Source organism: Raphanus sativus, chromosome 5, assembly GCF_000801105.2.
Source record: "Raphanus sativus cultivar WK10039 chromosome 5, ASM80110v3, whole genome shotgun sequence".
Lineage (NCBI taxonomy): Eukaryota > Viridiplantae > Streptophyta > Magnoliopsida > Brassicales > Brassicaceae > Raphanus > Raphanus sativus.
Window position 1 is genome coordinate 24,360,707 of NC_079515.1, and position 24,668 is coordinate 24,385,374.

General features: G+C 33.8%; 5 protein-coding genes across 11 annotated transcripts in view; 2 read left to right on the plus strand and 3 right to left on the minus strand.

The window, feature by feature from the left end:
- The window catches only part of LOC108857383 (universal stress protein PHOS32), a 32,053-nt gene that overhangs the window by 4,006 nt on the left and 3,379 nt on the right, over positions 1 to 24,668 (minus strand). The gene's annotated exons all lie outside the window — the stretch shown is intronic.
- LOC108859278 (uracil phosphoribosyltransferase, chloroplastic) lies at positions 74 to 2,769 on the minus strand. 2 transcript variants are annotated; one of them, XM_018633168.2, is made up of 13 exons: positions 2,518 to 2,769; positions 2,357 to 2,449; positions 1,955 to 2,033; positions 1,747 to 1,805; positions 1,558 to 1,638; positions 1,383 to 1,464; positions 1,254 to 1,302; positions 1,108 to 1,169; positions 908 to 972; positions 754 to 809; positions 610 to 657; positions 411 to 512; positions 74 to 321 (listed from the first exon to the last, which is right to left on the minus strand). In XM_018633168.2, the coding sequence occupies exons 1-12, from the start codon at positions 2,668 to 2,670 to the stop codon at positions 461 to 463; spliced, it is 879 nt and encodes a 292-aa protein (XP_018488670.1). In that variant the 5' UTR covers positions 2,671 to 2,769; the 3' UTR covers positions 74 to 321; positions 411 to 460. The 2 variants fall into 2 exon arrangements, with proteins under 2 accessions (XP_018488670.1, XP_018488669.1); XM_018633167.2 differs by having other exon boundaries at positions 905 to 972; positions 2,518 to 2,768.
- Positions 3,265 to 7,258, minus strand: LOC108859014 (protein NRT1/ PTR FAMILY 5.7). The gene is made up of 4 exons (XM_018632849.2): positions 7,009 to 7,258; positions 6,707 to 6,924; positions 5,559 to 6,103; positions 3,265 to 4,238 (listed from the first exon to the last, which is right to left on the minus strand). Exons 1-4 carry the CDS (start codon positions 7,256 to 7,258, stop codon positions 3,356 to 3,358), a joined length of 1,896 nt encoding a protein of 631 aa, XP_018488351.2. The 3' UTR covers positions 3,265 to 3,355.
- On the plus strand, positions 11,379 to 15,471 carry LOC130512393 (protein ALWAYS EARLY 2-like). Of its 6 annotated transcripts, none has more exons than XM_057010336.1 (8): positions 11,379 to 11,729; positions 12,353 to 12,418; positions 12,669 to 12,936; positions 13,008 to 13,163; positions 13,246 to 13,323; positions 13,407 to 13,445; positions 13,698 to 13,869; positions 15,102 to 15,471. In XM_057010336.1, exons 4-8 carry the CDS (start codon positions 13,014 to 13,016, stop codon positions 15,107 to 15,109), a joined length of 447 nt encoding a protein of 148 aa, XP_056866316.1. In that variant the 5' UTR covers positions 11,379 to 11,729; positions 12,353 to 12,418; positions 12,669 to 12,936; positions 13,008 to 13,013; the 3' UTR covers positions 15,110 to 15,471. The 6 variants fall into 6 exon arrangements, 5 of the variants coding, with proteins under 5 accessions (XP_056866316.1, XP_056866314.1, XP_056866313.1 ...); XM_057010334.1 differs by lacking the exon at positions 15,102 to 15,471 and adding an exon at positions 11,921 to 12,002 and having other exon boundaries at positions 11,393 to 11,729; positions 12,361 to 12,418; positions 13,698 to 14,015; XM_057010333.1 differs by lacking the exon at positions 15,102 to 15,471 and adding an exon at positions 11,921 to 11,982 and having other exon boundaries at positions 11,393 to 11,729; positions 13,698 to 14,015.
- Positions 19,453 to 21,254, plus strand: LOC108860199 (probable proteasome inhibitor). The gene is made up of 6 exons (XM_018634103.2): positions 19,453 to 19,679; positions 19,835 to 19,994; positions 20,083 to 20,235; positions 20,453 to 20,629; positions 20,772 to 20,861; positions 20,950 to 21,254. The coding sequence occupies exons 1-6, from the start codon at positions 19,499 to 19,501 to the stop codon at positions 21,083 to 21,085; spliced, it is 897 nt and encodes a 298-aa protein (XP_018489605.2). The 5' UTR covers positions 19,453 to 19,498; the 3' UTR covers positions 21,086 to 21,254.

Genomic DNA, 24,668 nt, shown 5'->3' on the forward strand with positions numbered 1-24,668 from the left:
GCATAACAGAGTCGTTTTTTTTCCTTCTTTTAAACTTCATTAGTTTGCGCTTATTTGTCACAGACTCACAGAACATGGAACATATAAATGAAATAAACAAGTTAGCTCCATCCTAATTACAAGATTATAATGTTTAATTTTCTTTCAAAGAGTAGTTTTGTTGACAAAGTTGTTTGTTTCACTAGCAGATGACAATGATACACATACAAATCTGGACGAAGCAAAACTGGTGTTTACAAGTTTCTTCTTTTGTTTTCTTAATATTCAGGAACTCATATTCTCCAATGTGATCTCTTACATATCATAGACCTTTCACCAAACCTGAGATTTAGATCAATAAACAATGACAAGAAACCAAAAAAAAAACATCAAATCTAGTGATTTGTCAACTGTAAATTTAGAGAACTCACACAAGAATCATCACTTCATCAAAAGCTTAACCAAAACCTCCGACTTGTTTTCATGTCCCGAAACTGCGGTCTCCAGGGTCTCCAAGCCCAGGGATTATGAACCTAATCCCATTAATAAAGGTACCAAGAACATTGTAACTCCATACCATACGCTAGTTTTCTTACAGAAATCAAGAATCCAGTAACTTTCATAACTTACCCCTTTTCATTGACTTCAGGATCAATAATTCCAGTATACACATGAAGCCTGGAACGTTGCAAACGAACGGTTTAGTACTAAAAATTCCCGCCAAATTTTTCAAACAAGTTAAAGAAGAGTCAAATATTTTCGGTATTGACATACCCGGGATACTTCTCGTTAAGCTTAGATAGGGCAGGAGGTGCAGCAACCGCACAAATCTGTAAACATGGAGATACGGATAAAGCAATATATATATAGCTGAAGAATGTTCTTCAGTAGCCAACAAGCTACTTCATGTTTGTAATATGCGTACAACTTTGATTTGCTGAACAGACAAACCACGTTCCTTCAACAGATCCATCGCCGCAATTATGGTACCGCCTGTTATACAAGTAAACCCAATCTTGTCACACGCATAGAGAAAGCTACACTTCTAGTTATGAAACATTCGGTATTATATCTGAGGCACATCAAAACACTAACTACACTTGTTCTACTACGATCTATATTTCTTACCTGTAGCAAGCATTGGATCCACCAAAAAGACTCTCGAGTTGTCGGGAAATTCATCAGGCAACCTGAAGAAGAACACGTATCAAAGCTGTCCCCCCCATAAACGATTCAGTACATACTACATAATAATGATGTGGAGAAGTTCTTACTTGTTGAGGTACACCGAAGGCAAAAGTGTTTCCTCGTCCCGACTTATTCCTGGGGTAAGAAAGGACATCATAAGCTTATTAGATTAAACGTTTCTTATCTTCAGGCAAGCAAGAGATGGTATATTTTACCTAAGTGATATATTTTATTTGCAGGCAAAACTGTTGATGCGTGTTCTGCAAGAGCAAGACCAGCTCTTAAAATCGGAACAACCTACACCAGAGACAAAAGCGCAAGAACAAGAAATGACTTTTAACTTTTATGGATTGAGAAGAAAAAAAAAAAGAGTTTAGGGAAGAGACAAACCGCTATAGGCTCTCTAGGATCAATGAATTCAACAGAAGCAGCAGCACCCATTGGAGACATGATTTCTCCAACAACAGTTGGCTTTACACATCCATCACATAGGGGAAAAAGATGAAGAAAAAGAAAAAAAAACAAACATAACAAAAAGAGAGAGAGATGTGAAACTTTAGTCAGAAACATAACACGCACCAGCCACTCTCGAGATGCTTCATACATCAATAGTCTCCCTAGTTCAGCGATTGCACTCCCTAAAAGAAGAGTCAGATTTTCAAAATAAAGACACAATACTTTTCACTGTACAAAAAAGAAAACATGTCTCTCAAATACTCATCCTAACAGGGGTAGTTAGAATCTGCACTAACACTCTCTCAAACACTACTAATCTTATAATACTCACTGAAAATGGGACAAGGAGTTTGGTCGTTTCTCAGGACAGAGATCCAGTGTTTGATCAAAGGATGTGGTGGCACGAATACCTGCAATAACAAAAAAAAAACAAGAATCAATCCAACTTTTCACTTTTGAAATAAAAAGGTTATATATTAATTCATTATTTTATACAACTACGGAGATTTAAGACTTTCATTAGTCCTCATGGAGAGAGTTGTAAGAAGAGCATTCACATAGTGATTGACTGGCTCCAAATACAGTGTTAAATTTAGAAAACAATTGAGAATCAGTTAATTGGTTGGTTCTCTCACCTTCTACATATTATAGTTTATTCATTCTTCAAAAAACTTTCGTTCATTTATTAATATAAAGAAACAAAAAACTATGATTAATTCCAGATAAAATTTACCAGCATCCTATTGCTTCCTTTAATCGAGCCTTCCGACGCCGCCATTTTCGCTCTTACCGGAATACTCCGCCGAGAAGGAGAAGCACCCAGAGTCTATATAATTCGAAATCAAAATGAAATATTATCGAAAAGGATAGACTCTCGAGAACTGTGGTTGCTACCTGAGCGATGATGGGGGAGGAGTTAAAGGAGAAGAGAGAGGAATGATTAGGCATTGTTACGCGGCCGCATTGTTGTTGTTGTCGAGGAGCAGAACGCAGCGTTTCAGAGTAACACCGGAAAGCGTTACCGCTAATTGTTGAGCACGATGCCATTCACGGCGATGTTCGAATTCTGGTCTGAGATGAAAAAATTTGAGAAAGACGATCGACGATAGAGAGATAGATAATAAACCGGCCGTCACAAACTGTACCGAATTAGTATTTGGTTACATTGGTTTACGAATTGAGCTATAATATATTTCCTTTTTTCAGAAACCCATTGGGCTTTAGACACCTCTCGGTATTGCCCACTTTTACGATCGAATGTGCTGTTTGAATGATCTGTGGGCATGTTGGTTCATATTTTGTGTTTCTTTTTCTACCAGATCGAATAGTTTTGTCTGTTGGTTGAGTATATAAACTTTAGATATCGTTTTTCATGACACACTGTTCTTATTATATTCATGGATACCAATCTCTCTTGGGGCAAAGATAAAGAGTTAAAGCCCATGAACCAAAAAGTCAGTCGTTGCTCTTTTGCAGTCGTAGCAAACAAGCTTTTTTTTGCTAAAATCGTAGCAAACAAGTTATAGTCTAGGATTTATTTTTGCAGGATCGTATGTGCATTTGACTGTGTTGATTGATGTGCGTTCTCTAACATTAGTCAGCGTTGATTAATTTAGATTTGTTTGGTTTTCATGTCCACAATTTGATGAGTCGATAAATCCATATAAAACCAACAAAAGTACAACGAAAAAAAACATAAAATGATGATCGTATGACCAACCATATAGCGATGTTACGTATACTTCGACGTATTAGGCGTCGAAGGTGTCTCAACATCATCGCCACCGTCAGCAACAACCACACTTGATTGCACACTCTTGTAAGTATACCTTCTGGCCACAAATACAAAGAAGCATATATTTGCAGCGGTCAAAGTGGCTATCGTCCAGTAAAACCGGTCCAAGCGGCTGCTATTAAGATCTTTCCCGAACAAGCTCTTTCCGGAGATTTTTTCAGCCAAACGATCAGTCACCGCCATCAAAAGATTGTTAACAAAGCTAGCCGCACCAACCACACTAAGGTAAAGTCCTATGCCTAAACTTCTCATAGAATCAGGAACTTGGTCATAGAAATATTCTTGAAGACCCACAAGGGTAAAAGCGTCCGCTATACCTATAACTATGAATTGAGGAGCTAACCATATAGCATTCATGGGCACGTAATGTTGCTTAGTATAATCCAATCTTTTTCTCTCTACCAAAGCAGCAATTATCATGGCGAGTAAGGAGAAAACCATACCGGTTCCGATTCGTTGTAGAATGCTAATACCCCTTTCTTTTCCTGTGATGCGTCTCGAAAGTGGTACGAGAGTTTTTTCATAGACTGTTACGGAGATGATCATGGAGAGAGCTACGAGGGCAAACATGGAAGATGGAGGAACTATGAAGTTGTGACCGATGTGTCGGTCCATGATAATGGCTTGCTTGATGAAGAATGTTGTGCTTTGAGTGGCACATATGCCAAAGGCTAATGTAAAGAACCATATTGGAATCATGTTGATGAGTAGCTTTAGTTCTTCTACTTTTGTTACCGTTGCTAGTTTCCATGGACCCTCCTTCTCGACCATAGCATTCTCGATTCCTCGATTTTTGATAATGGCTGCTTTGTCTAAAAATCTGCAAATCGTATAGGAATTAGTTCCATGTATGGATGCAAAAAACTTGTTATAGTTGAAAATTAAGTTTTTAATCCTGATTCTCTAGTCTATATTTGCGAAGTGATTTGCCACATGTCCTCTGTATAATCGTTTTTACAAAAAAAAATTGTGACATGACTATCAAGATTGATGACATGTCATATGGTTAAATATGACATGGACAATTATATTTAATAATGATATATATTTTTGGAAATCTTTTTAGAATATGACAATAACTCATATATTACATTTAGTATTGATTTATATTTTTGGTAAACTTTGTAGAATATGGTAATAACTCATAAATCATCATTACAATAAATATATTCAAATATGACATACTGAATTTCGAAATATTATATAATTATACAATTTTTATTAGCTAAAATTTTCTGATTTAAAAAAAGAAAAATTTTAATCGTAATATCATTAGTTTCTTTTAGATATCTACAAATAAATAATTTTTAACCAAAAAAAATAAATAATTTTTTATCTAAGATTTTAACTCTTTATAGATACATATATATTCTTAAATATAATTTAAAATATAAAAAATTATGTTCTCTTAATTTTATGCTTAATTAAATGATATTTATATTAATTATTGGTCAAACATAATAAAATATATAATATTAATAAATTATATTTTTAAATATAAAATTTAACTTTAAAAAATTCATCACTGCACATGGTGCAGGAAAACACCCAGTAAACAATTAAAAATAAAAACAAATCCCAATCCTCAAAAGCTTGAAAGTTAAAATTTTGTGCCATTAAGTTATATGTTTAAATAATATTTATAACTTTATAAGTAATACTTTTAAAATAAAATTGTGATGAAAACAAAACCATTTACATCTGAATGATTCTTGGGCATTTTTAATCAATTTTTTTAAATAGGTAAAAAACTTACAAATCATATATATAAACCAGGGCTCTAATTTTTTATTATATGGAGACATCAGATTGGGCTTTGAGGCAGTTGCATCGTTTATTCTTTCTGAACCAACTATGAATAATTCAACCGATTCAACCCAAAAAAAAATCCTAAACGTTTTTAACAAAAACTAGATTTGTGTTTTGAAAAAAAAACTGAATTCAAATAGAGATGTAACAAATCCGTAAATTATATTAGATTTTACTTTGTTTACTATGTATTGCTATTCAATAACCAAAACCGAACCAAAACCAGAATTGAACATATATATAGAATATAGTTGTAACTTGTAACCTTATTTGAGAAAAAAATTGTAACTTTTTTTTGCTAAAAAAAGAAAATTGTAACTTGTAAACTTACTTAAGGTTTTCTGTGCGGGAAAGAAGCCGTCCTTTAGTATACTCTTCTCTAGACAACTCATGAAGAAGAGAAGAATCATTAGGACGAGGAAGATGTCTTTTGGCAATGGCAGCAACAAAGACTTGCAACATCGGTGTCAAGGGGCTACCAGAAGGTGGACGATAACGATAGAACGGTTTACCAATAAGGAAGACCAAAAGCGATGTAGCCATGACTACGGTGAGTATGATACCAGCCACACCCCAACCAATATGGTCCTCTATATAGACGACTATAGTCACCGCGGTTAAAACACCAGCGCATAGACCGGCGCTCCACCAGTTAAAGTAAGACATTTTCATTTTCCGCTCTTCAGGATGGTCGTCTTCGAATTGGTCAGCTCCAAAGCTCTCAAGGGATGGCTTGTGACCTCCAGTGCCTATGGAGATTAAGTATATTGCGATGAAGAAGGCTATTTCGTGGGCTCTCCTTGGCTCAACGCACACTTCTTCATGACAAGGTTTCAATCCCGGTATAAACCAAGACAATGTTAACAGAATCAAACCCTGTACATTGAAAAAAAAAATATCAACAAAGATAAGAAAATAGAAGAAACAAACCATCAAGTTTTGACTGATCTGAAATTAAATATAATACTATAAACAAGGTACATATTTGAAACGCGACCGTCTCAGAAAAACTCAAAAACTTATCAAATATGTATTATCAGAAACATAAGAGAACAAGAGAAACAAACCATCAAGCTTTGACTGATATCAAATTATATAACATAAACAACGTATATAATTAGAACGTGACACTCGCAAAAATAATTAAAAACTTCGTGAAAAATATATATTATCAGAAAAATTTAAAACAAGGGTCCCAAATATTTTAAAACCGTAAGTTTTGTTCGAATCCATCGGTAGCACGCACATGCTAACAGACAGTTTGGATATAAAATATCAATAACACTTTTAACATTTGGAGTATTATTGGACCGGTTATGAGAATATATGTATGCAAGAGATGCTACTATATATAAAAGGCCCACACCAAAACAACTAGAAAATGTATATAAATAAGGTTTTCAACAAAATAAATAAATAACTAAGGTTTGTATCTTAAATATTGAACTGAGTATCAGATTTTCGAGTACAAGATATTACCATAAGGTAGATGATGGTTGCAAGTAGGACAGTGGCATAACGGCCGATATAAGCATCGGCGACGAAGCCTCCTAGAAGAGGCATTAAAGTGGTGACACCAGACCAGTAGTTTGCATTTCTTACTGCCATCTTAAGATCTTGGTGAAGAATGGTCGTTAAGTAGACCACTAAGCTCGTCGAGATCCCAAAGTAACTTAGCCTCTCACTGAACTCGATTGCTGCATATACATATATATCAAACAATAAGATTATATTGTAAATATTTTATACAAAGAGTCTCTACACAAAGTTTATATACAAACCAATGATGAAGAGTGCAGCTTTCCAAGCTCCGGTTCTAGCCCGAACAGGAATCTCTCCTCTACTATCGAGAGAAGAATCAAGAACCCATTTTTGTTGATCATCGTATGACTCTATATCGTTCTTGCTCTGCTCCATAACTTTTTGTATTGATGATTGAGAGATAGAGTGAGTGTCTGAGAGAGAGAGGATTGTTGATGTGTAATGTGTTTGTGGAGAAGCAATCTTGGTTCTTTTTATAATGGATAACATTCGCTATGTTGACTCTTCTTGTTTAGTGCTTCAAGATTCTCTCAAAGGAATTAACCACGAAAAAGACAAGTTAAGTTGACAAAAGAAGACACGTACGTAAGAACTTAGCTACTACTCTGGTTCTTTAATAAATGCGTACATAAAAAGATTCACATTTAATTTCACACGATTCTTCTTCTTACGCCTATAGCTATAGTTTTAGTACTAAAGTTTATACAGCAGATACATGGAAGTATAATGATAGTGAAGTTTTGATTACGCTCAGATAAGTACAAATCTCGGTGTGATGTGGTACACATCTTTTTCCAATCGCTCACCCTTTCAGATTGTAATTTATGTGCTTTGTGGACCTCACGAGTCTCATAAATGAAGTTGAAATTCCTATTAACTCCAAAGTTTACGAGAGTTAGAATTAGATCAAATTTAATCGAAGTGTTCTATGATCTTGAATGAACTAAATCAGAGATATTTGATGATTTTTCTTTTTGGAACACTAGAGATTTGATGACCATATGTGATTTTTGTTCAACAACTTTGAGCTAAAAAGACAATAAATAATTTTATACTCCAACCAAAAGTGAAACAAAACTAAAGTACAACTACTTTTTTCTCTAAAATACAAACATTTTCCAATCATGAGTAAAAGATTATTAAAGCTTCAAAAAATATGTCTGTAAAATATAAAATAACTAACTTTTAAAAGTTTAATAAAAAACTCATAAAATATACTCAAACCTAGAACCAAAATAAAATAATTACAGTCACAAACAAACTTTACTTTGCGTAATTGTATATCAAAAGATATAAAGTCACAACTCCTAATTAGATCTTAGAGCAAACTCACCGAATAAAAAACTAATAAGAGGCTGTCAATTTCTTTATATATAGATTTAAGATAATTTCACTATTGTGATTTTTAAAAGACCAAAACCGATGATAAAACATCATTTATAAATTAAATATCTGATAGAGTTCTAACATTATCTCATTTGAGACATCACTCTTTACATTTTTAAACTATAAAATTAAAAATCATTGTTAAATATCTATCTTCATGGAAGTGCTCTTAGTCCTACTCCTACCTCAAAAGAAGCTTAACATGGATTTGTCGCTGTGCAAATATTATACGAAAATCTTATGGATCCTGAAGAATCTATATATCATATAGATTTGATGCCTGTAGTGTAGATTCCCTCTTGGCAACCACCAAGATAGCTTTTAAGAGTAGAGAGTTAAAACTTAAAGCCATCACACAAAACTTCTCATTCACATGATTCCAAATTACCAAAACTTTGGTCCAGAAGATTCTGGAGAAACCCTTTGTAGGCCTCTAGGATCTGATCCTAATGTCTACAAAGAGAAACCCTTGTAAACTCCTGCAGTTTTTATTATAAATGTTAATACAATAATACAACTACCTTTTAACTTGATTAATTTCCTCTTAAGCAACGTTTGAATCATTTGTTTCTGAAGTCTCGTTGGAGGAAAAACACGACCAGTAAAACTATTTAAACTTCGTAAAATAACAATTTTCATTCTTTAATTACTTCAAAATCAATCTCAACTCCATGATTGAGCAAAAAAAAAAAAGAATCCATAGTTAGGTAGATATATATTACCCAAAATAGTTAGGATTACTAATTGATTTATCATCATTTCTGAGTTCCCTTACGTATCTTCTTAAGATCATACATAAAATTCAGCAATAACAAAAAGATTTTGCCGCCATGTTTGAATTTTTTTTTTATCACTATCATCTCATCTATTAATGGTGTTGTTAACCACTACCACCACATTACACGATCAATATTGTACTATATTACTACTTTAAGTCTATAATCACTCGTGAGAAAGGAAAAATGGAAGAGTGATGTAGATGGATATTTGGAAATATTCTAAATATCTTATTATTGATTTTATTAATTATTTAGATAATTATTTTTAATGTTTTAGGGTTTTATGATTTTATTATATATAGCCGTCTATGTTTATGGTTGTATTCAGTTTTGATTTGATTAATAAAAGTTAAGAGATTTCTCTTTGTTCCTTGTTTTCGGTAGATCATTGGTGATCTCAACGAATTTAAGAAGACATCGATCTTAGACATTCTTAGACTAAATAAGATCTTTGTGATTATCCTAGTTTTCTGGGTATTCTTAGAATCAACGGATCTCTAGTTCTATCTTTTAAAGCTTCCGCTACATCAGGTGGTATCAGAGCCGGTGTTTTGATTTCTTAATCAAAACTGGATTTTGGATTATGGATACTTTGTTCGTGGAAAGTGAAGTTATTATTTACAAAGAAATAATTGGTCCTGCCATCTATGATCGATATGATGAGGACATGATGATTGGCGAGCGTATTGATTTTGTATTCAGAAAAGATGCTTTCAAGTCAACAAACAAGCACGTGAGAAATCTTTTGGGTGTTGTTAAAGGTCAAATATCTAAGGTTTGAAGATGATAATTGGTCTACACTTGGAACACCATATGGCGTTGATTGAAGACTTGTTGGAATTTTTGTACAAATTTGCTATGAAGTTCAAAAGGGGGAGGAGTCAATTGATTGTGCAACGTGCGGTAATTGTTTCTTGGCAAACAAAAGGGTTTTACACAGAGGATCAAGATATTCGATGGCTTGAAGGATTTTACATATGGAATAGAAGAACAAAGTTAACAGGAGACTACAGTTAAAGATTCAGGGACGAATCTTCTCCAACCCGGAGAAAATGATGTAGATAGATATTTAGAAATATTCTAAATATCTTATTATTGATTTTATTAATTATTTAGATAATTATCTTTAATGTTTTAGGGTTTTATGGTTTTATTATATATAGCCGTCTATGTTTATGGTTGTATTCAGTTTTGATTTGATTAATAAAAGTTAAGAGATTTCTATTTGTTCCTTGTTTTCGGTAGATCATTGGTGATCTCAACGAATTTAAGAAGACATCGATCTTAGGCATTCTTAGACTAAATAAGATCTTTGTGATTATCCTAGTTTTCCGAGTATTCTCAGAATCACCGAATCTCTAGTTCTATCTTTTAAAGTTTCCGCTACATCAAAGAGGCACACTTAAGCATAATCATATAACTGCAACTGTAACAGTAACCATCACATGTTAATTAACTAGGGGATTAATTATGCTTAATACTGTAACCCCCATCCAAATTAGTGACGTCATACGATCAGTATTGTACTCTATTACTACTATAAATCTATTATCACTCACGATAAAGGATGAAAAGGAAGAGACACACTTAAGCATAATCATATAGCTCCAACTGTAACAGTAATCATCACATGTTAGTTAATTAGTGGGTCAATTATGCTTAATACTGTAACCCCCATCCAAATTAATGACATTTTTACGATCATTATCCTCTACTTCTAGAGTGATTCATATAGCCTTTTCTAGAAACTCTTATATAGATATGTGGTTAGGGAGACCAATTCAAGTTTTAAACTTAAGTGGCTGTTGCTAGCTTGTTGGGGATCATTGCCACGAGAAAGTTGTGAATCTTTAGTGGATGGGCTACCAAAACCAAATACATCATTCCCAAACTTTGAATATTTAAGTAAGGAAATAGTAGTAATTAAAAATAATTATTGTTTAATTAAGAGTCAACTCTTATCATGAATGAAAATAATGGAAATCTGAGGTTGTGGTTGAGGAAAGTGGATTACCTTTTCACATAGTGCTGATACCAACATTGTCTGATTATGGTTCTAACTCAGTGACTGTTAAAATAAAAATATGAATGAGTAGAAAACAACAAGTAGAAAAATGTGTACAAAGAAAAAAGTATTGAAAATAAATATTTATTACTTTCATTCAATATTAATTTTGATAACAAATGTTTTTGTTCTATATTTCCTTAAACCCAAAAATTAAAGAGTGATAAGAAATCATATGTATCAAATGTTTTTCATAAATGATGTAGTTTTTAAGGAATGAATAGGAATTGACTATTCTTTTTAATTTCATTTGTCACCATTTAAACCTTAAATAGAGACATCAAAGTCATAGGGGATTGTGGATTATTAGAGCATCTCCAACGGGGGATATTAGGCATTTCTTAGCTCAAATTCTTAGGCAAACTGATTAAAAAAATATATAATATTTGGGATAACCTAAGGATCAATCCTTAGTTAAGGATATTAAGGACTAAGTCCTTAATGTGTTGGCAGCTTCCGATTGGTGAGGCGAAAGGTTGTGTTAAAAAAAAAATCATTCAGATTCGCTAGGAAAAAAAAAAACCAAACGGCGGAAGGAAAGGCGACTCGTTGACGAACGATGATGGCCCCTGGTTTAGCGACTTGATCGCCGTAAATCTTGACGCCGAGTATTTGACAAGGAGAATCACGACCGTTCTTAGTACTTCCGGCTCCTTTCTTGTGCGCGGATTCAATCGTCAATGGAACCGGAGCTTGGAGTTTTTCCAAAGGGAGAGTCACGGTGAAGGAGGTAATTGTTGATTCCAAAGGGAGAGTCACGTAATCATTAACGATAAGCATCATCTATCATCATCATCATTAGCACTACAGACAGCTAAAATAGATTCATATTTTTTATCAAAAGGAATCACCTTTTTGTAGTTGTTGATTTGATATCTTGTGGGTTTCTACCTTGTTTTTTTTCTTTCTCTGCAATTACAGATCGAGAAAGTATCTGGGTGAGAGAGAGAGAGAAAGATCATTCAAAGCTTCTTCTTTTTTTTGTAAGAGAATGGGATATCTCGTGGGTTTCTTTTTCTGCGTTTTTCTCTGCTTCTTTTTTCGTAAAATCATTCAAAGCTTCTTTCTCTGCAATTTGATATCTCGTGGGTTTCTACCCAGAAAAGATGTTAGCTTTGTACTTTTATGTGTCGTTTAATCAAACAGTAGTTCACATTATATATGACTGAGCTTGAATTTGATTATCATCTGTCTGCTTTTGTGTTGGACATTCTCTGTTTAATGATCACACGTTCTTTAATATTACTTAGGATCTTGTCTGAAGAATTGATTATTGGTGATTCTGCACTTAAAGATTATTTATTTTCTTTCGTAACGGAAACTAATGTAACATTCTCGGTTTTGTTCTTGTAGTGGGACAGGAACGGTTTAGAACACTGACGAGCTTTTACTACAGAGGCGCCCAAGGAATCATTCTCGGTAATCCCCATCATTTTACCAGTGAACTTGATTCTTATATAGTTAGTGTTGCTTATATAGTAGGAACCAGTGAACTTAGAGCACCATTAACGGAGACGCTTAAAGAGGTGCTTAATGTTTTTATGATTTTAAAAAATAAGAAAATGATGTAATTAGGCAAGATACGACGCTTAATTAAGCACCACAAAAGGAGTGGCTTAAGGGACACGTGTCTCGCATTCACCTCATCCCGTCTCTTTCTCTCTCTCAGGAAAAACGATCAAATCGACGGAGTCCGTCCGCCTCTATCTCGTGTCCATCGTCGATGAAATCGACGGTACTCTCCGCGTGTCGTTCGCTCTCCTCATCGCCTCCGTGAATCCGTCGTCGTCGTGATCTGTCCTCGAGATGATCTCTCCTCGAAGGAATCGATCGAAGAAGATGATCTCTCCTCGTTTCTCTCGCTCTCCATGAATCTCTCGACTCTCTTTGTGTTTTAATTAATTAGGATTTGAGTTTTGAATCAATCTCTGAACCAGGTAAAGGGGAAGATGGAATTTACTAGTATATACTCTGTATATTCTATGGCTAACACATCGATTCTTGACAGGGTGATATGATTGCTCCTATTCTCCATGGTAAAGTATCAACCAACATTAGTAGTAGCCCACATCAGACTAATCAGCCATGTATCGTAAATTGTAGCAAAGGACGTGAATCTGAGATTCAACGAGCACTTGCGTTACAGCATGCTTTAGATGAGAAGGTAATGGGATCAACATTGCTTGCAAACGAAAACTCTACCTTCTGATTAACTTGAACTAGCTTATAAATGTGATGTCTGACAGGAAATGGAGCCTGAGATGCTAAAGATTGTCAAGGGTTCAAAGACAAGAGTGCAAGCAATGGTGGATGCAGCTATCAAGGTAATGATTCACAGCCACTTTCATATATTCTCTTGCTTACATACATATGTTTTGCTGAGTTGTTGCTCACTCTATGGTTCTAGGCTGCATCATCCTGTGTTGCCTCTTGGTTAATGATTCAGGTTCGTGCATATTCAAGTCTTGTAAGATTGTAGTTTAGTCTTGTGTCTTGGACATTTTGTTTAAATGGTGAATTTGTGTTATTTTTTTTTTAAGAATCACTAAACAAGATGCTTGCATTAGAGGATAAAAAATTAGAGATTTCTTAAATAAAGTGCTTAACATCTATTTATTATTAAAAATTGATTAAGCACTCCATTAGGAGTGCTAGGGATAATGATGCTCTTATATAGTTAGTGTTGCTTATATAGTAGGAACCAGTGAACTTGATTCTTAAGCACACCAAGAGAGAGATAAAGAGCAGTTACAAGATAAAGAGCAGTTTACAAGATTCTTCTTCAACCTCCATGACGTCGATTCCTGAGCACACCAAGAGAGAGATAAAGAGCAGTTACAAGATTCTCTCGCCTGACACGAGAACAATGGGTGAGCAAAACAATCTTCTACTTCGATTTCATCTATGCATTTGCTTTGTATTTCGGTTTTGTTGATTGAGATTAATGATCATAGTTTCATAGAGTTCATAGATGTACACATATACATATACACATATAAAAATTCCAAAGCTCTAAGATTCAATTAAAAAAAAAAAATCTAAGAACTCCATGATAGATAACACCATTGGAGATATAATTATGGTTAGAATCCTTAACTATTCAGAAAAAGAAAAAAAACAATATTCTAATCCTAAGGATTCCAATGGTGGGTAACACCATTGGAGATGCTCTTACATCTTCAGCTTCAAATTAAAATAATATAGAATATATTTTGTGTGAAAATTTTATTTTCTTTTTTGACACAGTTAATTAACTTTCATATAGTAGTTCATTTTTGACTCATTCAATAAAATTTTCATTTTCAGTGAATGAAAAGAAAATATAAGAACACTGAATAAATGAAAGAAAAGTTCTCCCATTACCCTTTAGTGGTTGAATCGGAGGTTTAGAAACACATCAGAGAATATATTTTCTAAAAGCTATATTTTTCTAATATATATCCTCAAAACCAGTGTCTACAAAATACGATGGAACCAAGATGTGAAGTTACACAATTCTGTGGCATTTCTTGTCTTGGAGGCTCATAGTTCATTTCTTCATCATTTGAATAGACTTCATTGATGCTTTATATTTCATATTCTATTATGTAAAAAGCTTGATAAACAAGTTATGTATTTTGTATGAATCGACATATTGAATAAGTTAATAAGATGAGAAAAAATATTACACTTTAAAGGTTTACTCCAAACTTATTATGGTATCGGATTTTTCGACACTAATCCTAAAAGGTTATGTATATCTAATCGATTTTTATTTTACTTCTTTTTTTAGACCTTGTTTTCTCGAACTCTTGTTCAATGGAATTTTTTTTTTTAAGATAGCTGCTTTGAGTTTCATTAGGTAAGGGTTTTATTTCATATATGATTTCTTTCTTCATCGTATTTCTTTTAACAGATTTTTTTTTAAATGTTCTCGGTTTTTAGGGTTTTACATTATGCTTTTATTTTTATCCATTATGAAAAAAGAGAGAATACGTGGTTTTATACTACAAAGAAGACTACATTTTCATGTGATTAGCTATCTACTATAAATCTGATGGTGATCATGAAGATGTTTAAGATTGATGATTCCGATGGATATATACGGATCCATATGTTGCAGTACTTTGAGCATGGATCAGATGGGTTTGTTCAGTCTACTTGGTGGCATGAGACGACGAAGGTGCACAACTACTACAGTGTTGAATTCTTCATGGAATCGATTGTTCAGTCTACTTGGTGGCATGAGACGATGAAGGTGCACAATTGATACAGTATTGAATTATTCATGGAATTGATGACCGCATTAAGGTATAAACGTTATTGATGGCTCTATGGAGGAGTATAAACACCATAAAAATTATCTGATGATTGTCCAATTTCACATGTGTTACCACATATAAATTTCCCGGACGTGATAATATTTGGAGATCTTAGAAATTACGAGATTGCTCAAAAAAATATTTTGACGTAACCCTTATGAAAAATATTTTTATGCATAATTTTTTTTGGTTAAATCTGTTATGTATAAGTTATGTTTACTATTCTGTTATATAAAGAATTTGATAGACAAATTACGTATTTGTATAAATAAGTCTATTGCCTACGTTAATGAAGATTAGAGAACTATTCTACTTCTTAAGTTTCCTTTAAACTTATTATTTATCACCACCATGTATATACATTTTTCACTATATACATTTATACAAAAGACTAGTCATAAAATTCGGAAAATCCATAAATAATTTAAGATAAATATTTAATATAAGTTATAATTTGGAAACAAATATATATATAAATCTTTAAAATTTTGAGATAAAAACAAGTGTTTATCATGCTTTGTCCAAAACTGACCCTATCATACATATAACAAATGTATGCTCTGGCGATAGGACCACCAAAAAGATTACTCTGCGAAGGAAAACTCAAAATACATATAGTGGACTGTGCATGCATGCTTTAACAAAAAGTCTTGTTAAGGTCTCTATCAAGAATAGATACCATTTTGTCCAAAGCTAAGAATAAATAGCACATGGTGATCGTGCTTGAAAATTGTTTTTGAAAGATCTTGCTTGAAATTTCTTTAATAGAATTTATAATTTACCTAAGAGATTCTGCTATTCTTTCATTGACAAGCCGTTTTCCTGTCCGAATATACTCTTAGAAGTCAGTTCAAAAAAAATTATTTAAGAAGTCTTCCTTTCTATTCCCATTTCTATTCTCGTGTTGAAATTGATGTTTGGAAGAGAAATAGAGGGGGCAGATATGATTTCCACACGATAATTGATTGAGAAAAACTACTAAACTTCTTCCACTAATTACAGTCTTGTGTAATGCATGACGAAAACAGAAAGAGTAGAAAGCAAATGGATCATAAGAAACACATGTTATAGACTTATATAACAAAAACGATGATTGATGCAGACTTAAAATCTATCTTATTAAAGTAGAAGTACTTTAAGCTTTTGTTTGGTAATAGGGATAAGAGTCTTTAAAAAAAAAATTTTGTTTGGTAACAAAGATAGTAGAGAATTTTGTTTTTTCCTTATTTAAATGATAGATTTAAGTATTTAATGTCTTTCCTAATTTAAACAATAGATTTCTTTAATAGAATGAATCTTATCCAAAATAAATTCCTTTATAGATTTTTTGTTAACATTTTTATATTTTTCAATATTTATTAATAAAAATAATAAAATAAAAATCACACATCAAAATCAATTTATATATCATATAAATAAAATATACAATATTTTATTTATAAATTGTTAGTATAAAACTTTTATAATATAAATCCAATTAGTTATAAATATTAGATTTTTATATGATACACTGTGATATAATAGACGATTAAAATCACATACTATTACTATTTAAAGTAATAAATAAAAAATTTGTTTTAAAATGCTATACTAACAATTATGTAATACATATATATATATATATATATAGATATTATCATTAGAACAAAGAAAAAAATTGAAGTGAAAGCAAATATTTATACGGCCACGGGTCAAACTATAGAAATAAACAACAATGACGTAAGATTTTTTTATAACAAATTTATTTTAATTTCAAATATGTTTATATATTTTATGTATTTATAAATTGTTTTATTTGTTATTAAGAATGCTAAGATTTTGGAATTGGAAAAAAATATGATCCATCTCTATATTATTTTAATTAGGAATTTAAAATTTATATCAAAATATTTTTTTAAACTTTTAATTTTATTATAACTAAAAATGTTAATTTTCAATCTAAATTTATGTTTAAATATTACAAATATATCATTTATAAATAAAAAACTAATAACATAAAATAAATACCCGCCCGGTTGGGCGGGTCAAGATCTAGTATAGATTAAAGTATTTAGTTGAATTAGTCAAGATAGATCATCATTACCTTACAATAAAAATTCTACGTTTGACAACGGAGCAGGTCGACTCACTTAGTCACTTTGGCACGAGTTACTAACCTAATTTTGATCTAATACTATATTTTCAAAATGATTTTATCGCACTTAACTCTCGTTAGAATTATACCGGTTAAATTTGTCATTATTCTTAATGATCTAATTCTAATATACTAATTTAGGATCTTAATTTTTATCTACTATTAACAAGTCATAGTAAAATCACTTAAAAGAATTATTTAATACGAAATATTTGATTATTTACGTTATTAATAAACCAAATATAAATTTAATTTTTTAATTATAACATAATTTATTGAGAAAGAATCTAATAAGATCTTACTAAAAGTTTAACTATTTTTATAAAATAGCGCATTAATTAATTTTGTAATTAATAATATAATACTATCATAAATCAATATTAATTAAAAATTTATTCTAAAACAAGAAAATATAAATTCTATACTATTTTATAAATTTTAAAATTATAACTTGTATTACATAAAAATAGAAGTGAATTATGAGTTAAATATGACAAATTATATTAAATAAGTAAATTAATAAAATTTATTTTAAAAATTGGTTCACTTAAATAAATTATCACTCATCATTAAAATTTGTTAAAATTCGTAAACTAAATAATATTTTTATACAAAAATAAATTTATTAACATATGTTAAACTTTTATATCTACAACTATATGTTTTCTCTTTATTTTTTTTTTGAAACTCTCAATAGTATATTGTTTGAAAATGTTTATATACAAATATATAATGGTATATAATAACCTTTAGTTCGTAAATTATTTTAAAAATACGTTATTAGAAAACTATGAAATTTTAATAATTCATTTACAATATTAATGACAAATCAAATTTTAACTATAAATTTATTTTTTTTATTCTAATTATGAAAAAATCTGTTGAGAAAAATTTAGAAAACATTACCAAAAGTTCAACATAGAAAACATTACCAAAAGTTCAAATATTTTTTATAAAATAATGTATTAATGTAGTAAAAATTTCAAAATTGATGTAATCTCTCAGACTTAAAATACTTGTCTAATTTTTTTAAAGTTTTCTTGAAAAAATATATTATTTTAAAAATAAATATTCAAACTAAAAATGATAATACTTAAATTTTATAAAAGATAAAATCATAGATAATAAAGAATATCCTTTTGAAATGCACCACAAAAAAAAACTATATATGTTGTAAAAATTAAAGTAATATAATATATTGAAATCTTAATTAAAAATAAAATTTAATATCATAACATCCAAAAATATCCTCTATCAACAATATTTACTAAAATAATATGATAAATGCTACCATATATAAAATTTACTAAAATAATAGAGCAATATTATTTAAACAAAATAGTGTTTTTACTTATAAATCCTCAAAATACAAAGTTGATGTTTGTTAAAGTATATTAGTTAAAACACAACATGTAAATATAAATGATCTTGAACATATATAGTTTCTATAATATAAATAAATAAAGTTTAAAAATGTATTATATGCAAAAAATATAAATTAAAGAAAAAACATATTTTGGAGGAAGTTCTCGATTTGATTATTTCTGATTTTTATTTGTTGTACATAACTCCAAAATATATTTGTAATTAAGAAAATAAAAACAAAGTAAAAATGTATTAAACAAATAAGTATATATTAATAATACTGAATAAGAAATATAAGTAATAATATTATAAAGTTACACATAATATATAACACTAAAATAGAAATTATATATTTAAAACATTTGTAATAATATATATAATATATTTATAAAATAAAACAATATATGTACCGACATGCGAGTCAAAATCTAGCATATGTCATTGTTACTTAGACAAAAATACATGTTCTGGTTGATAGTGATAGCCACCAGGCATCAGGGGTCTAGTGGGCCTTTTTCATATTTAGTTAGTTAGCCACTGAGGCCTTTTTCATATTTTGCATTAGAGCCCAAGAAGATTTCGGCGTAGGCCCAATATCTACACATTGAAGGTTTGTATTCGTAATAGGGTTATGTATAAATAAATACAGAATCGAAACCTCTCCTTCAAGTCAAAAACAAACAAGGAGGAGGAGGAGACATGATGGCGAATTCACAGACGGTTATGCTTGTGATCAGATCAGCACGGCCGACATTTCGAAACAACCGCGATAAAGTGGCTTTCGTAGTCCACGCTTCCTTCGTCACCTCTGGTTTCAGACTCGTCGCGATCGGACGGCCTGCGTTCGCTGCAGACGCTCTAACTTCCTCTCCTGCTCAAGGTTCGTATTGTGTTTACTATTCTAGGGTTTAGGATTCTGATTGTCGATTATCGAACAAGTTTGATTTTTAGGTTTTCCGTTGCTTAGTGTTGGTTTCCTCTTTTAGGAGGTTTTCAGTTGTTAGGGTTTAGGATTCTGATTTGTGGATTTTGTAGGCGAAGTTGGGATCGAGGGGTGGAACGAGTTCGAAGAGTACGCGTTTGTGTATGCGAAAGGATCGAAGAAGTTTCTAGTTAAGTGTTTTGCCATAGAGGATAAGCTTCTTGTTGATGCTGTAGATGATGGTGGAAAAGAACCTGCTCATATCGAGATAGAGTATGTTGTAATCGTGCCCTCTTTGTTTGTTTGTGTGCTTGATGGTGATTGGAGTCTTGATTTTACTTTGTTTTTTTTTCTTGTTCAGAGTTGACAAGTATGCTGCTGAGTCTGGAGTGGAGGGTGATAACGATGCACAGTTCAAGAACTTGGAGAAGTTAGTCACTGATTTGCAGAATCGGATTCTCTACAAGCTTGATGAAGGACTTAAACCTGTTGTTGCTTCTACGTCCCAGACCAGGTAAATCCCCCGTTAATTATAGTTACAGTAAACATAGGTTTGTTCTGATAGATGTGATTGCATAGTACTGTCTCGTCAATGTGCAGAAGAGACTACTAGTATTGTGAAACTTATATTAATGGTGTGAAGCATTTGTTAGTAGTTGGACTAGAATGATATAATGATTTCATGATTTTTAAAGTGTATTTTATGACTTTATCATATTTGTGGCTTGTAGTTCGGAGAGTAACAAAGTGTCTGAGCCTGGATATTACAGTCGAAGGTGGCCTGTTCCAACAGGCCCTCCGGTCTTTGGTGGTTTTGGCGATGGGAGGAGCATGCTTGTAGGACCTAATGATACTCGCATGTTTCCCGGATTTGGTGATCATCCTAACTTCATGATACCACCAGAACCGTAAAATCTCTCTCCCTTTCTAGCATCGTTTTCTTTCACACAAATGCACATACACAGCTCATATAGTTGAACACAAGAAAAGTTCTAAAAAAAAAAAAAAAAAAAGTTCTCAACTAAACATAGATTCTTTTGGTTCTGACAGGGGTGTCCCACCTCCTGGTGTTCGGTATGATCCACGTCCACATAATGGCCCAGATTTTGGCCCAGGTTTTGAGCCAGGCCCGTTCAGAAGGTATGGTAGTCTATTTTTTCTTTACTAAACGAATAAACTCCTCAATCAATTCTTGATATCTGACGCTTGTTTTTCTCAATTTTGATAGGCCTCCTCCAAGGAGGCCAGAAGATGTTCATCCCGATCTTCAGCATTATCGCCGCGGTTATGATGCAGGCTATATAGCCGGTTATGATGCATTCTATAGATTAGCCCATATGCAGTCTAAAGGAAAGCCATCTTAGAAAAAAAAAAAGAAGCACAAATTCATCTTTGTTTTAATGATATAAGCTATATTTGCTTTGCTTTTAGTCAATATTTCCCTAGCTGTTTATTTCTTTCTTTGGTTCTGTTGCATAGCTGCTTATATTTATAACTTTGATATATATATATAAAGTTTTGTTTTATTTCGCTTTTGAAATTCCCTCTGGTTAGCGTCTTGAATCAATTCGCCTGATTGTTTATCTCAACCCACTATGCTTGATTCGCCTGATTCGCCTAGGGATAAGTCTGTTCCCCCTCGCCACGAATCCAGAGGCCGTCCTCCGGGTCCTGAAAAGGACAAAGGCATTGCCATCACAGACGTCCCATATGCTAAAACCCCTTCTACTAAACCCGCAGTTATGGCTCAGCTTAATGGAGATCAGGCTGGAACAAGCAAGGCTGCTGGTAATACTTCAGTCTCTGAAGTTGAATCTGACTCTGACGACATTCTCTCCTCCGATTCTGAAGTTGAAGAAGGGCAGTACACCCCAGTAAAAACAAGACACATGACCAGGCTTGGTCGGGACAGAGGTCCCAAAAAAAACTAATATCTTTTTTATGTGTACAGAAATTTTTTGTTGGAATGTGCGTGGCTTCAATAAATCAACGCATCGTAGCGGCTTTAAGCATTTTATGCGGCGAAATAATTTTCTCTTTGGAAGTTTGATCGAAACCCATGTCAAGCAGCAGAAGCAGCAGAAGCTTGTCCATGCTGTGTTACCGGGCTGGCTTTTCGATAATAATTACTCTTTTTCGGAACTAGGAAAAATTTGGATTCTGTGGCATCCTAGTGTGAAGGTGGACGTCTTTCACAAATCTCTGCAACTGATCTCCTGCGAGGTCCAGCTCCCTGACTCGCCTACTCCTATGGTCGTTTCTTTTGTTTATGCTTCAACGGATGAATCTGTCAGACGGGATCTTTGGGATGAGTTGATCACTCTATCTAACGACCAGCGTCTATCAGGGAAACCGTGGGTTGTGCTAGGAGACTTCAACCAGGTTCTAAGACCGGAGGAAAACTCTGTTTCTACTAGTCCCAATGTTGATCTCCCAACCCGTCTGTTTGCTGATACTCTAATTCAGTCTGGCCTCGTTGACTTAACCTTCAGAGGCTCCTCTAATACTTGGTGGAATAAGAGGCCTCTTGAACCTATTGCCAAGAAGCTCGACAGGATCTTAGTCAATGAAGAATGGTTTCTGGCTTTCCCTCTATCTTTGGCTTTCTTTGGGGAACCAGCATTCTCTGACCATGCCTCTATGAGCTTATCTCTCCAATCTGGGAACCCAAGGCAGAAGAAACCCTTCCGGTTCTTCAATTATCTCCTGGAAAATGAGAACTTCCTCCCGCTTGTAGCTAATCACTGGTTCTCGTATCAAGCCTCCGGACACTTTATGTTCAGAGTCGTCAAAAAGCTAAAGAGCTTGAAGAAGAAAATCAGGGAGTTTAGCAAAGACAATTACTCTGATATTGAAAAAAGAGTCAAAGAAGCTGCTGATGCTTTAGCCACTGCTCAGGTCCGCACTCTAAATAATCCTTCAATCGCCAACGCAGCTGTAGAACTGAACCTCCAGGAGAAGTGGATTAAGTTGTCAACGGCCGAAGAATCTTTCTTTTACCAACGCTCTAGGGTTACCTGGTTGCAAGTTGGTGACCGTAACACACCGTATTATCACCGTATGGCAAATTCAAGGCAAGCCAAGAACCATATTCACTATCTTGAGGATGCAAGTGGGCAAAGATTTGAATCTCAGTCTGACATTCAGAATCTATGCATTGACTACTTCTCCCAACTCCTTGGTAAACCTGTCGATCCGCCTTTGTTTATTCAAGATGACATCTCAAGCCTGTTTCAGTTTTCTTGCTCAGCTGACCAGCAAGCATCTATGGTTATGGCCTTCACTGCTGAGGAAATACGAACAGCTTTCTTCTCACTGCCGCGTAATAAAGCTAGCGGACCAGACGGTTTCTCCCCGGAGTTCTTTATGAGTGCTTGGCCTATTGTGGGAGGTGAGGTTATTGCTGCAGTATCAGAGTTCTTCTCCTCCGGATCGCTACTGAAACAGTTAAACGCTACCAACCTCGTCCTCATTCCCAAAATTCCTAACGCCTCTAAGACAACGGATTTCCGGCCTATTTCTTGCTTGAATACTATATATAAGGTGATCTCAAAACTCCTTGCTGATAGGCTCAAGCAAGTTATTAGCATGGCGGTTGGGCACTCTCAATCTGCTTTCATACCAGGCCGCCTCCTCTCTGAAAACGTTCTACTAGCTACTGAGATCATCCATGGGTACAACACCAACGCGGTTGAGTCGAGTGGAATGCTGAAGGTAGATCTAAAAAAAGCTTTTGACTCCATCAGATGGGATTTTGTTGTCGCCTCTCTGAGAGCAATTGCAGTGCCAGAAAAATTTATTAACTGGATCTACACCTGTATCAGCACGGTTTCCTTCTCTATCTCAGTCAATGGACATACGGGAGGATTCTTCAAGAGTACTCAAGGTCTGCGACAAGGAGACCCACTTTCTCCCTATCTCTTTGTGCTAGCTATGGAAGCGTTTTCAGGTCTCTTACGAGCTCGCTATAACTCGGGTTATATCCGGTATCATCCTCACACCGAGGATCTGGGGATATCTCACCTTATGTTTGCAGACGATGTGATGATCTTCTTCGATGGTAGCGGCTCGTCTCTCCATGGTATAAATGAAACCCTTGAGGATTTTGCAGGTTGGTCAGGCCTGTATATGAACAGAGACAAGACTCAGTTATTCCATGCTGGATTGAACCAAGTAGAAGCAAACGAGCTGGCAGTCTACGGATTTTCTACTGGCACGTTACCTATACGCTACTTAGGCCTCCCGCTTATGCACCGAAAGCTAAAGATCTCAGAGTACTCACCCCTGATTGATAAGCTAAACAGCAAATTCAATTTCTGGGCAACAAAGTCACTGTCTTTCGCTGGTCGAGCGCTGCTGTTAAAGACAGTTATTACTGGAATGGTTGTTTTTTGGATCTCCACTTTCTCTCTACCTAAAGGTTGTATCAGCAGGATCGAGTCGCTATGCTCGCGTTTTCTCTGGTCAGGCTCTATCGATAGACGAGTTCAGGCCAAGGTCTCTTGGAAGACGGTGTGTTTGCCAAAAGAGGAAGGGGGTATTGGTCTTAGAAGCTTTAGAAGTTGGAATACTGCTTTGCTCTTGCGCTTCATCTGGCTACTTTTCTCTGGTAGCGACTCTCTTTGGGTGGCTTGGCATAAAACGCACCACTGCCGTTCGTCGTACCAATTCTGGGCTCTCCAAGAATCTCAAACGCAAACTTGGAACTGGCGTTGCCTCTTACGGTTAAGAGACTTAGCCTCTCGTTTCTTGTTCAGTGAGATTAAAAATGGTCAAGACACAAGCTTCTGGTTCGACAATTGGACACCCTTGGGACCGCTGATAAACGTTTTTGGCCAGGCAGGAACCCGTAGGCTCAGAACCCCAATAGATTCCTCTGTAGCAGAAGCTTGTAACGCGAGCGGCTGGAGGCTTCCTCATCCTAGATCAGACCATGAAGTTACTCTT